This window comes from Rhinoderma darwinii, chromosome 9 (genome assembly GCF_050947455.1).
Source record: "Rhinoderma darwinii isolate aRhiDar2 chromosome 9, aRhiDar2.hap1, whole genome shotgun sequence".
In the NCBI taxonomy this organism is placed as follows: domain Eukaryota; kingdom Metazoa; phylum Chordata; class Amphibia; order Anura; family Rhinodermatidae; genus Rhinoderma; species Rhinoderma darwinii.
Window position 1 is genome coordinate 51,320,798 of NC_134695.1, and position 13,235 is coordinate 51,334,032.

At 45.2% G+C, this 13,235-nt stretch overlaps 1 protein-coding gene across 1 annotated transcript in view; it reads left to right on the forward strand.

Annotated features, from left to right (window-relative positions):
* Positions 1–5,451: 5,451 nt before the first annotated feature.
* The window catches only part of FADS2 (fatty acid desaturase 2), a 52,519-nt gene continuing 44,735 nt past the window's right edge, over positions 5,452–13,235 (forward strand). The window contains exon 1 of the mRNA XM_075837664.1: positions 5,452–5,741. Within this exon, the coding sequence (XP_075693779.1) occupies positions 5,739–5,741 (3 nt within the window). The 5' untranslated portion in view covers positions 5,452–5,738. The remainder of the gene's footprint in view (positions 5,742–13,235) is intronic.

Below are 13,235 nucleotides of genomic sequence, written 5' to 3' on the forward strand. Positions count from 1 at the left end.
CGGCAGATGTCTGCAGCTGGGTCTATTCAGCGGTTTCTGACCGACGCCGGGGCAGGAGCAGTTTCCAAGATGGCGCCGACAGAGGAGAAACGCGATGGCACCGAGTCCTTGCTCCCTGAGGGGATTTCATCTGCGGCCGGCGTTGCTGCTTCAGGTACTGATGGTACCTTTCCTTCATTGTCCGGTACATCGGGGCTGGTTCCCTCCAGGCTAGATGGGGTCACACCGAGTTCTGCTGGGGATGTGATGGCACTGCCCGCGCGGGATTGCGTGTCACGTGGTGCCTGTCATGGCGGCCGAGTTTCTCCATCTTCCCTCCCGCATGTGCTGGGTCCTGCATTGCTGCCTTCCACATCTCATATAGATATGGATCTTCACCCCTCAACGTCAATGGGAGGTGCATCTGCCCTTGGGGATGATTTACAGGGCTTGAGACGTCAGTTATCAGCTTTACCCACTAAGCAGGACATGGAGCGTTATGTTAATCGTTTGGAAACGACATACAAGTCTGAGATACAATCTCTCACCACTAATCTATCCCAATTGTCAGATCAGGTGCAGCGTATGGAGAGCGATGTCTCAGTTATTTCACAGCAACAAATTTCTCAAGACGCCCGTTTAGATCAGCACTCTCATCAGATTCATGCATTATTTAATTTGGCTGAGGATCATGAGAATCGGAATCGTCGCAACAACATTCGGCTGAGGGGCATTCCTGAGGATATCTCTCCGGGTCAACTTATCCCTACTTTACAATCTCTCTTTAATACCTTACTGGGACGCCCTGCTGCAGATCCTATTGAGTTGGATAGAGCCCACAGGACCCTGGGTCCTCGGAACCCGGATCCAGACAGGCCTAGAGATGTGCTATGTCGTGTCCATTTTTTCTCTCTCAAGGAGCAGATAATGAGAAAAGCCCGAGATAAAGGGGAAGTTTTATTGCAAGGGGTCAAGATTCAACTGCTGTCGGATTTGTCCAAAATGACCCTGGATAAGCGCAGGGTGCTTCGTCCTCTGTTGGATGTATTGAGGGAGCATGAGATCTCTTATTCTTGGGGTCACCCCTTTCAGCTACAGGTCCGCAGAGATGGGTCATTATTGAGTGTTCGGGACCCAGGGGATGTTCCGGACTTCTGCGCTGCTCTCCGTGTACCTCGAGTCTCCATCCCTGATTGGCCTTATGTTCCCTTCCCGCCGCCGCGTCCACGGGCGCGTAGGCGAGGTCGGTCTCCTGCTCCTCCTGGTCGTAGGCATGAGGGTCGCCTAGCTGAACCGATCTGATATCCTTTTTAGACTTTTCTGTGTTCTGTTATCAGAGTTCAATGCAATAATTCTTGGGTTTCTCATTTAAAGCAAATATAGTCTGTGTTCTTATAGCCACTCACATTGGTGTTACCGCTCGTTGCAACTGATTTTATTTTTGCTGGACACTGCGTGTCCATTGGTATGGTTCGATTAATGTCACTGTGCTTCAAACGTGAATGCTTAAATGTTTTCTAAAATCCCTTGTACCCCTTACAAGTATATGCACTTTTGATAACATTGAATGTATATACGAATATGCCCCTTTGAGGTATTTCTAGGTGTATATTAATGCTGCATACTTTTGTCTCATTACTATTGGGTTTTATACAAAGTGTCTTGGTTTTCCTAACTGTAATAATTTATTATTACTTGCTTGAATATAATTGCTGGGTTGGGGGGGTGCGGGGCACTGGCTAGTCTGTGTCCTGACACTTCTCCTCTTAGGGACTCACTGGTTGGTTCCGGTGTCTGTTAGAGTGTTTCTCCTTGAGTAGCTCAAGGAGTGGGTGATTAGTTCGCCCGTTCGTTTGTCTTTGTTGTTGTATATCCCCTCCTCGTCTGTCTTGTCCTATTTACCTCTGCCTTAGTGCATTCTTTTGTTGAGCTCCTCGGGGTAAAGATTCTGATGGCGCATTTGAAGGTCTGTACCTTCAATGCTAGGGGACTCAATGTCCCGGAAAAACGCTCACAAATTTTATATAACATGCATAAAGAACGAGTACACATCTTGTTCCTACAGGAGACTCACTTTCAGGTGGGCCATATGCCACAATTTACAAATAGATACTTCCCGTCTTGGTTTCACAGTGCCAACCCGGAATCCAAGTCCAAAGGGGCTAGCATAGGTATCCACAAGTCACTTTCTCATAAAATCATTGATGTTTTGGTTGACCCGGGAGGTCGATATGTCTTTCTAAAATTGTCTACGCGCAATAAGATTATTACCCTGGCTAACTTGTACCTTCCCAATCAGGATCAGGCTAGAGTGGGGCGATTGTTCTTGAAGAAATTGGAAGAGTTTACAGAGGGCGTCTTAATTGTGGGTGGAGATCTTAACTTGACCTTTGATCCTAGGCTTGATACCTCCTCGGGCAGGTCTGCTGTTCCTAAATCGCAGTTGGGGGCACTAAAGGCTATGATGCATTCCATGCAATTGATTGACGTGTGGAGGATTCTGCACCCTCAGGTAAGAGAGTATACGTACTTTTCCCCCTTGCATAACATGTACAGTCGGATAGATGCTTTTTTGATCAGTCACCATTTGCTTACCTGGCATCCTAGTACTAATGTGGGCCCCATGATCTGGTCAGATCATGCCCCAGTGTTCCTGACCCTTTCGTTTCCTGACTCGGTACCGAATTTTCGGTCCTGGAAACTCAATGATAATTTATTGAAGGATACAGTATGTGTGTCGGCTCTCAAAGACGCTCTTGATGGGTTTATTGCAGTGCATGAACATGACCCTACCTCCTTACCACTCCAATGGGAGGCGCTGAAATGTGTCATTAGAGGAGTCCTAATACAGCACGGGGCACGTCTGAAGCGAGAGAAAGGGATTTCTATTGCTCGTCTCTTGACTCAGATAAGGGAGTTGGAATCATGTCATAAACAAATTCCATCCTCACAGGTTTTTGCGGACCTTACCACAGCAAGGGAGTCCTTGCGATCTCTTATAGATCAATCACACGCCCGGTTTAGAGATCGGATGAGAAAACACTCATATGAATTTGCGGACAAGTGCGGTAGATCTTTAGCGCGTATGTTACATCCCCGAACGCAAGCGTCCTACATCCCTAAAATACTATCTTCTTCGGGGGGCGAAGTTCATGACCCGGTGGGTATTACAGAGTGCTTTAAACAGTATTACTCGACTTTATATAACATCAAGGGGCAATTTCACGACATGCAGGCTGAGGCATTGCGGGACAAAATAGATCATTATGTAAATAGTACGGCTTTACCGCCTTTAGAGGAGGGGGAGGCTTTGGGACTCGAGGAGGATTTTGTGGAATCAGAAGTGGAACATGTTATTAAGGAATCACCCTTGGGCAAGAGTCCAGGGCCTGATGGATTTAACAACAAATTTTATAAAACATTTAAGGCTCAACTGGTTCCCTTTTTGATGAAAGTCTTTAACTCCGTGTCTTCCTTGTGTCCCTTTGCACCCCAGTCCCTCGAGGCTCACATTACTCTGTTACCAAAGCCTGGCAAGGACCCAACTTCTTGCGCTAACTTCAGACCCATCTCATTAATTAATGTAGATGTAAAATTTTTCGCGAAGTTGCTTGCATCTCGCTTGTCACCGTTGTTACCTGGATTGATACGGGATGATCAGGTGGGATTTGTATGTGGTCGGGAGGCACGGGATAACACAAACAAAACTCTCCTTTTAACTTCATTTTGTCAATCCCGTAAGATACCGATGTGCTTGCTGTCGGTTGATGCCGAGAAGGCTTTTGACAGAGTGCATTGGGTGTTCCTCCGCAGTGTCCTAAAACAGGTAGGCCTTGGCACTACTATGGTGGATAGGATAATGGCATTATACCACAGGCCTACGGCTCGGGTTCGTGTTAATGGACTCCTATCTGATACCTTGTCTATTGCTAATGGCACGAGACAGGGGTGCCCACTATCGCCTCTATTGTATGTTCTGGTTATGGAACACTTGGCAGTGGCACTGCGGGGCAACCCTGATGTTAATGGTGTACGGGTAGGATCACAGCATCATAAATTAGCGCTTTATGCAGACGATCTTCTGGTATTTATAACAACTCCCATGATCTCTTTGCCATCTCTGACTGAGGAATTTGAGCGTTTTGGTCATCTAAGCAATTTTAAAGTTAATTACTCCAAATCGGAGGCCTTGAATATATCTCTGGATGCTTCTATGGCTGCCCATCTCGCTCGGGTTTTCCCATTCAAATGGCAATCTACATCCTTAAAATACTTGGGGGTGCAGGTGCCCACGCAACAGGCAGATTTGTTCGCGTTGAATTACACACCTATTCTTCAACGTACTTTGAAGGAGTTGGCAGAATATGGAGGGAACCGCATGTCATGGTTTGGGCGAATTAATGCGGTCAAAATGGATATTTTGCCCAAATTTTTATACCTTTTCCAGACTGTCCCTATTGTAATACCAGCGGGTTTTTTCAAGACCTTACATAGGGCTATAACTAAATTTGTGTGGGGTTCCTCTAAGCCTCGCATTCGTTTTGCTGTCCTTAGTCGCCCAAAAATAGACGGGGGCGCGGGTCTTCCAGACTTTAAAAGATACCATCAAGCCGCACTGATTATGAGGGTAGTGGATTGGTTCCGCTCGGAAACAGGTAAGCAATGGGTGCGTATCGAAAGAGATATGTCTCCTCTTGCATTGTCCTCTTTGCCGTGGTTGACTGTCCTACAGCGCCATAGTCTATCTCTGCCTTTCCTCACACGTCAGTTTCTTGTGGTATGGGAGCGGATCATGGGTGCTGCGTGCCTGGTGAATCGGCCTGGTCCTATGACTCCTCTTTTCGACAACCCCTCGTTCCCTCCGGCGTTGGGTATGGATACATTCCTCTGCTGGGAGAGAAGAGAAGGTGGATATCTGTCTGAGACCCTTACTCCTGAAGGTGTCATGTTGTCAATGAATGCAGTCTCTGAGGCCTGCCCGGGGAGAAGATCAACCTGGTGGTCATACTTACAGCTACGTTCTTATCTCTCTTCTCTGGGGGACTGTCTGGTGTTATTACAGGATAAGACTCCTTTAGAAAAGTATCTATCTTTACCAACGGCCCCTTCACATGTATTGTCATATTTGCATGGAGTTCTTCTGCCCAGCTGTACCTTTTCTCAACTGTCTTTCACCAATGCATGGGACGAAGAGTTGGGGGTTCAACATACTGAAGAGGAATGGGGTACTGCCTTCCTGTTAGCTCATAAATTGCCAATGTCTTGTTTTGCTCAGGAAAAAAACTACAAAATACTCACTAGGTGGTATCGTTGCCCTGCTTTGCTGCATAAGATATTTCCGGATGTGTCTGCTGATTGTTGGAGGTGTGGGGAAGCTCCTGGAACCATGTTGCATATTTGGTGGGACTGTCCCAGGATACGTACCTTTTGGGGGAGGATTTTTGATTTGGGCAAGAAGCTCTTGCACATTGAAGTTCCGACTTCGGCATCTATTGGGTTACTCTCCATGGTTCCTGGATCTCTCACACACCTCAAAAGGGGTATCTTTCGACATTTTCTGACTGCGGCGAGAACGGTGATACCTAGGCACTGGAAATCTCATACGGTTCCCTCTTTGACGGAATGGGTGACAGAGGTGAACGGGATAATGAGAATGGAGGAACTTCTGTCAGCAGACAGGGGCAGGTCTGTGCTCTTTGTCCAAACTTGGGCAGTATGGTCTGGATTCCGGGGTGGTACTGATCTACCTCTATGGCTTGATGGTAGGTTCTGAGCAAATTATGTGATCTTTTTCTCTGTGCGCTATGTGTGTTTGTGTTTCCCTTTGTTGTCTGGTGTCTTGTGTTGTTGTTATAATTTTTCTGTGGCACTTATATGTACCAATGTTTACTTTATTGAGGCCTGGTCCTCTTGGCTATGGTATTATATTACTGTATATGGGGTACAGTTAGTTCTACTGTACTTTAATTCATATGCTCTTTAGATGAGCGGGAGGTTACCGCCTATCTGGGTTTATGCATCTTCATAATGTTTATAAACTGTTATAATCTGTATTTTATACATGATACAAATTTTTCTGCCAAAACTGTGTAATGTATATATGCTGTAATTTTGTTGCTACAAAATAAAAAATCTTGATAATGAAAAAAAAAATAAAATACCTATGAATAGGGTGCAACAATGGGGCACAGACCACAACAAGGTGCAGACTACAGTTTTATTAGGCTGATGAAAATGCTATTTAGGACTGCTGGGAACACAGGGTAAACAATGCATCACTGGGCTCCCAGGCAGTGGCGCCATTTTCAAATGTATCTGCGTTCTCAGTTATGAGCCTGTACCCTCCAGACATCAGTGGGATGATGCAGGCAGCGTGGTGGCGTCACTGCATCTTGCCGCCTGTACAGGTTCTCAGGGCCGGGCAGAGGAGAGAAGAGGCCTCAGCAAATCTGCTTTTCATGAGAACATGGTCGGGGTGTATAAGAATTATTATTTTGGGGGGCATAAAAGGGCACTTTATGTCTCTGTGTGGGGCAGAAAGGATTCCATTAACTCTGCGTGTGGTACAAAGGGGTGCATTATTGTTGTGTGGGGGCATAAATGAAGCACTGTTACTGTGTGGGGCACAAAGGGGGCACTGTTACTGTGTGTGGTTCCTAGCAGGGGGCATTATTAATGGGTGAGGTCTAAAGGTGGCACTATTGCTATGTGGGGCCTAAAAGGGGGCACTGTTACTGTGTGTGGTTCCTAGCAGGGGGCATTATTAATGGGTGAGGTCTAAAGGTGGCACTATTGCTATGTGGGGCAGTATGGCACTATAATTTTCAGAGTCACTATCTAACACTATTGTTTTCAGGGGCACTGTCTGTCTGCCACTATTATTTAGAAATCACTATCTGTTGTTATTGGGTTAACTTTAGTTTTGACAACTACATTTCAGTTGCTGGAATTTTGAATTTGTTCCAATACTTCTGAAGTACAGTATGTGGGGGCACTGTGCAACACTGTATATCCAATAATGGGGGCAAATGGGACAGCAATAGGTAAAGCATTGGGGGTAACAGTAGGAGGAGAATTTTGTGTAGAGGGTGGGGAATAGGTGGGAAGGTTACTGGAAAAGCAGGGATCTAAAGGCTGGAAGAGGTCTTCATGGTTCTCTGGGCCAGATAGAGAAAAAAAGGGAGAATGAACAACTCCAATTGTGGAAGACATCAAAACCTTTCCCAGTAATTTGTATAACAAAAATTCCCCCCTAATAATTTTTTTTTTGTTATCTATAATTGACTGTGTAGGCTTTGAAAGACAATTAACAAAATGTTCTTGAGGAGGTCCAACTTCTAAAACCTTTGCGCTAGTCCCACCAATGTCTTAAAACGGCCCTGATGTGATGGAGCCGATTTAACAATGTCCTAAGTTAAAAAGTAAGATAAGAGCTGGGTCTGACTGGCCTACCCTAGTACCAGAGGCTCCTCCAATATGCCCTGACAGAATAATGGGCCTCAGAGGTCCAACAGAAGACAACTCACTTTGGAGCTAATTGGAGGCAATTACTTGCCCTTATGGACTATGTCTTATAGTTTTATTCATAAATAACGTATTAGACATTACTGATGATATGTCCTGTGTGCATTGTTAACAGCAAAGATTAAAATGTAATCAAAAGTGGATATGCAGATGTTCTGTATAGATGAAGGTTGGCCTTTCAGAGCCATTTCCTTAATTAAGTGAGCACAAGGAATCTCGGTCCAACACTAGATAAGAAGGTCCAGAAAATGGTTGCAGGTAACTTGCAGCTTATTTATAACCCAGCTTCAACATTTTTTGAGCATCCTAGTAATACCATAGACACATAAATGGTAAAGGGGCAAAGACATTTTTGGGAAGGGTATGAAAGCTCTGAGACATATAAATTAGTGTTTAAAGAGAGAATATTGTCTTACACAAGTGGAGCACATGTCCGACAAGTCAGACGTGTAGCATTTGAGATTGTGCCTGTTTTATAATAGTATGTCGTGTTAAAGGGGTTTTCAGGCCTTTTCGGAAGACCCTTTTATAAGCTGCACATTGCTAAAAATAACAAATAGGCACATACTCACCTTTCAAATCCCCTTTTCTACTTGTGCACTCACTTTGAATGGTACCATCAAAAACAACCAAATAACCATGTTCAGCTTTCCCATGATCCCATTTATCTCATCCTACTCTTTGGCTGAGAACGAGAACTAAGGGCCTCTCGTACTCGGCAACAGTAGGCGTAACTGAGGTCGGTCCCCTACCTAACTTAATTTTATGACAGGTCAGAATAGCAAAAAACGGGTTGTCGACTGGGTTTTACCATTCCCGTTGTCACAGGGGTGTGTCCCTACAAAGTTTCACTTCGTCAGCACTGATTGGACATTGTCAGTCTGTGTAACACACAGTTGTCAATTTATTTATAAACGTCTAGGAGTAATAATAGAGGAACGGGCCAAACAGTTCTAAGAATTTTTTTCAGGAATTGTTATTTTATACGGAATACAATTATTTACTAAAACAAACAGGTCCGGAGAGGTGACAGATCCTCTTAAATATTATTTTGTTGAATATTAAGGGTACGGCCACACGGAGCGGCTCTGACACGGTCGCAACGTGGCCAATAACCACGCTGGCACTATGTGGTAGCGGCTGACAAATACCTCGTTAAGAGGTATTCCGGTTACATGCACATGCGCACTGCCGCTCCATTCATTCTCTATGGGAGCGCCGGAGATAGCCGAGTGAAGTGTTCAGCTTTTTTCGGCGCTGCCATAGAGAATGAATAGGAGGTAAGTTGTTATAATTTGCAAAATCGTGCGGCCATAAAGGGTGAATTAATTCATGGCCGCACGATTTTGCAGATAAAGGGATGGTTTACCTGCGTTAACATGCGCCCACTAACAGGCTGTTTAACAGCCGCACCGAACATGGTGCCGACGCGGTTGTTAGCCGCGTTGTGACCGTGTCAGGGCTGCTCTGTGTGGCCCTACACTAAAATGGTTGGCCCATCAGGACAACCACTGTCTGTATGGCCTCTTCTATTTTAAAAGGGGTTGTCTTTGTGAGACAACCCAAATTAATCTAGTAATATCTACCCGGGTTTTTTTTTCTTAATATACAGAGCATGTCATTATGACAATGCTTACTAGAGGTGCTGAGCAGGGGAGTAACTATGGGGGCCCTGAAGCATTAGAGTGTCCAAATGTCCCACGGCCCTATATGAGGAGACCAGTACTATAATGTGTGATATTTGAGGGCCCTGTTATAAATTTTGCATTGTGGCCCAGGGGCTTCACGTTATCCTTCTGGTGCTGAAGGTAGAAGTGTGCCAGGAGAATCCCAAAGATTTAGTGTGATTTGGAGAATGGATCCAAAGTTCTAGAGTAAGAGTAAGTTCTAGAGTAAGAGTAAGTTCTAGAGTAAAGGCCAATTATCGGGCAAACAAGCATTCATTGGCTGATTGTATTGTTTATGCTGGAAGAAATATTATCGTGGTCGGCATCACATCTTCCTGTGTAAAAAGGGAGATGTGCTTCCGACATGATAGAAATGTATGAAGACAAGCAATCATATCAACGAGTGCTCATCCCCATACATAACTTCTTGTAAAAGAGGACCCTAAGAGTTCTAGAAAGTTCTAAAGTAAGAGTAAGACCTGATCTTTGTGGTACATTAAAAATGGCATTAAGGGCTGATTCAAATTTGTCCCCAATTACTATATTTACACAAGGATGCTAAGTACATCCATAGGAAAGGTCTTTTTTGGGTACTATTTAAAAAGAATAAGATCATTTTAAGAAAAAGGGAAGGAGTACTCCACCACAATCTCACTACCAGTCTTTTTTCTAAATCTTGACCTTTCTAATAATATCGCAGAACAACTCCTGCCTAGTGTCATATTATAAAACTTCTATACTTTTGAAATACTATCCTACTTTGTCCTGCATGAGTGAAGAAAAACACAATGTGTAATGTTTGAGGGCATGTAATAGGAAGATGATAGAAGAATGTAGGTCATCCCGTCTTGTAGAACTACTAGTGACCCACACAGATGAGCTGGCAGAATGTAGAGTGTGTTTGTTTTGTAATTCAGTATTTCGGAAGAAATTATTTTCAAATAAGTATTTTTCGTATTTTATTAGAAATGCTTGACAATCGTTGACACATACTGACCGAGTTTGATTTCATTGTAATAAAGTATACAGTAAATCTAGATTAAGTAGAAGATTTTTTATTACAGTGAGGCTCAATTTTGCCCTTTTTAAATGCCAGCTGCCCTTTTCCAACAGGGTGGCATGTGTATGAGTAAGGCTGCCTTCGCAATTAGAGATTCCATCCTTGTACAAAACTAAATACCAACAAGTTTTGACCTGTGAGTAGCATCTGTTAGTATACACAATAAAACCACGTTGTCAATGAATTTATGCCTATTACTTTCTTCTGTCAACATTTACAGTAGGCTTGAATCCAGGCAGGGGAAGAGTGTTGGTAGACTCTACAGATACCTAAGGCACCATGGGGCAATGGCAGAAGGGGGTGGCTGGCTCCTGAAATCTGGTGGCACTGGGCAAAAGACCTGTGGAACATGCCCTTGGTGCATGCAGTATGAATAGACACGCACAGATTAAATCAAACAAGCTGCTCATGCCACTATGATACAGTTTTCCTGATATCACAGTTTGCACATGTACACAGGACCAGGTAATCATCAATTGGCGCAAGTAGGTTTGGCAATATTGAACTTAAAACATTTGTTACAGCTGCTCCCACTAAGAAAGCTCTTTTGAGATATATTTAACAATGTTATCAGCCACTGGTTGACACGAGCCGCGGTGGCACCATGACGAAGAGACGCCACAATTCTTCTCTGCTTGTGCTGCACAGACCAAGATGCAGGATCGGGACCCGGTGCGTGACGTCACTCCTCCTGGTCCTTTGAATGACAACTGCTTCTGGAATTCCTCGCCTGGTATCAGTCCTGGTGGTCAGATTCCTGGCATTTATTCCTAGTGTTCCGTGTTTTTGATCTGGCATTCATCTTGACTCCACTTGATCTGACTTATCCGTGTACCAACCTCTGTCCTGAACCTGACCTTGCCTCCTCATTCTGATTACTGGACCTGATGTTGCTCACCTGTTACCGACCTGGATCTGTTTGACCACCAAGTCCAATAATAATTTTCAGCGTGACTGTGCTGTGGCAGCTATACATTATAAGTTTGCAAACAAGGCACTCTTACCTTGTAGTCTATCTGTTATTACCCAGTCTTGATTTATTACTGTGTTTGTTCCCAATTGTACCCCTATGTATTGCGCCCCCTATGTCGAAGAATATAGCTTCTAAAATGCTACCCCTATATACAACAATATAGCTACTATAAGACTGCCTCCTATGTACAAGAATACAACTACTATAATACTGCCCTCTATGGAGAAGAATCTAACAACTATAATGCTGCCCCATATGTACAAGAATATAATTACTATAATACTGCTCCCTATGTACAAGAATATAACTACTATAATACTGCCCCTATGTACAATAATATAACTACAGTAATACTTCCTCCTCTTTACTATATATTAATGTATGTAATTTCCACGGCCGTCATTCCTATTCACCCCTAGATGGCCGCGGCCATGGACTTGTGAGTGCTGGCCGGCATATCCTCCCTAGGAGACGCCAGCACTCACTTCTTCTCTGTCTGCAGCCTCCCGTAGTGTGCGTGTACGTGCTCGTGCCCAGAATTAAAGGGCCAACGCAGTGCCCTGCTACCTGTATCCTGTGCTCTGTTTTGTTCCTGAGCCTGTTTAGTATTGGAGTCGTGTTGAGCCGCCTGCAATTATACACCACGTCTGGTGTCATCTGCCACTCCTGGTATCATCCGCCACGTCTGGTGCAACCTGCCACGCCTGCTGGTATACACCACATCTGGTGCCATCTGCCACTCCTGGTATCATTGACCACATCTGGCGCAACCTGCCATGCCTGGTGGTATACACCACGTCGGGCGTCATCTGTCATCCCTGGTATCATCCTTCATGTCTGGCGAAATCTGCCACGCCTGCTGATATTCACCATGTCTGGTGCTATCTGCCACTCCTGGTACCATCCACCACGTCTGGTGAAACCTGCCACATCTAGCCCCATCCATGCCAGAGCCCCTGCCACCATCTGGACTATCTCAGGTACCCTTGTGCTACAGACTTGTATAGACTTTGCATAGACTGTGACTTGGCCAGATGCCGCTCCACTACGGCGGAGCGGCCTAGTGGGTCCACATACCCTCAGATCGTGATAGTGCGCTCAGGCCATGGAACCCACTGGCCAACCTAAGACCGCGGTGCAAGTAATGCAATCTGATATGCGTGACCTGCGTGCATGCCAGGATCAACTCCTTGTGGCAGTAAACTCCATCATCACCCGACTGGATCAGCCCCCTGCTCCTCTTCAGGTTGCTGCAGTCGCGCCACTACCTGTTACTCCTCCTGTCTGTTCCAGATCCACAGTTTTGCTGCCTCTACCACCTCGCTATTACGGTGATCCTCGAGCCTGCAGAGGTTTCCTCAACCAATGTACTATCCGTTTTAGACTGCGTGCTCATCTCTTCCCCTTTGATGAGGCCAAGGTAGCGTTCATCATTTCCCTTCTCACTGCTAAGGCCCTGGCATGGGCAAACCCCATCTTGGAACGAGAGGACCCTGAATTCTTGGACCTGGCGTTATTCCTAGAGACTTTTCGTAATGTGTTCGAGGAGCCAGGTTGAACATCCTCTGCAGTGGCCACTCTGCTAACCCTCAAGCAAGGAGAGTCCACGGTAGGAGAGTATGCTATCTCATTCCGTACACTGGCAGCAGAGTTGGCTTGGAACAATGAGGCATTGGTGGCGACATTTTGGCAGGGACTTTCCTTGCAAATCAAGGACGAGTTAGCAGCCCGCGATCTTCCTTCTACCCTGTATGCCCTTATCCTGTTGACTACCCGGGTCAACATGAGGATCCAGGAACGTGCTCAGGAGGTTCGGCGAGAGAGATGATTCCACGGACTGGCACCCCCATTCCAGCGACCACTATTGTCTCCTCCTGTTGCTCTACCTGAGGAACCTATGCATGTAGATAGAATCAAATTGTCCGAACAGGAGAAACAATTCAGATGCTCCTCAGGTCTGTGTCTGTATTGTGGCCTTAAAGGCCATTTTGTGTGAAACTCCAGCACCTAGGTTTGGTTGGAGAGACAACTC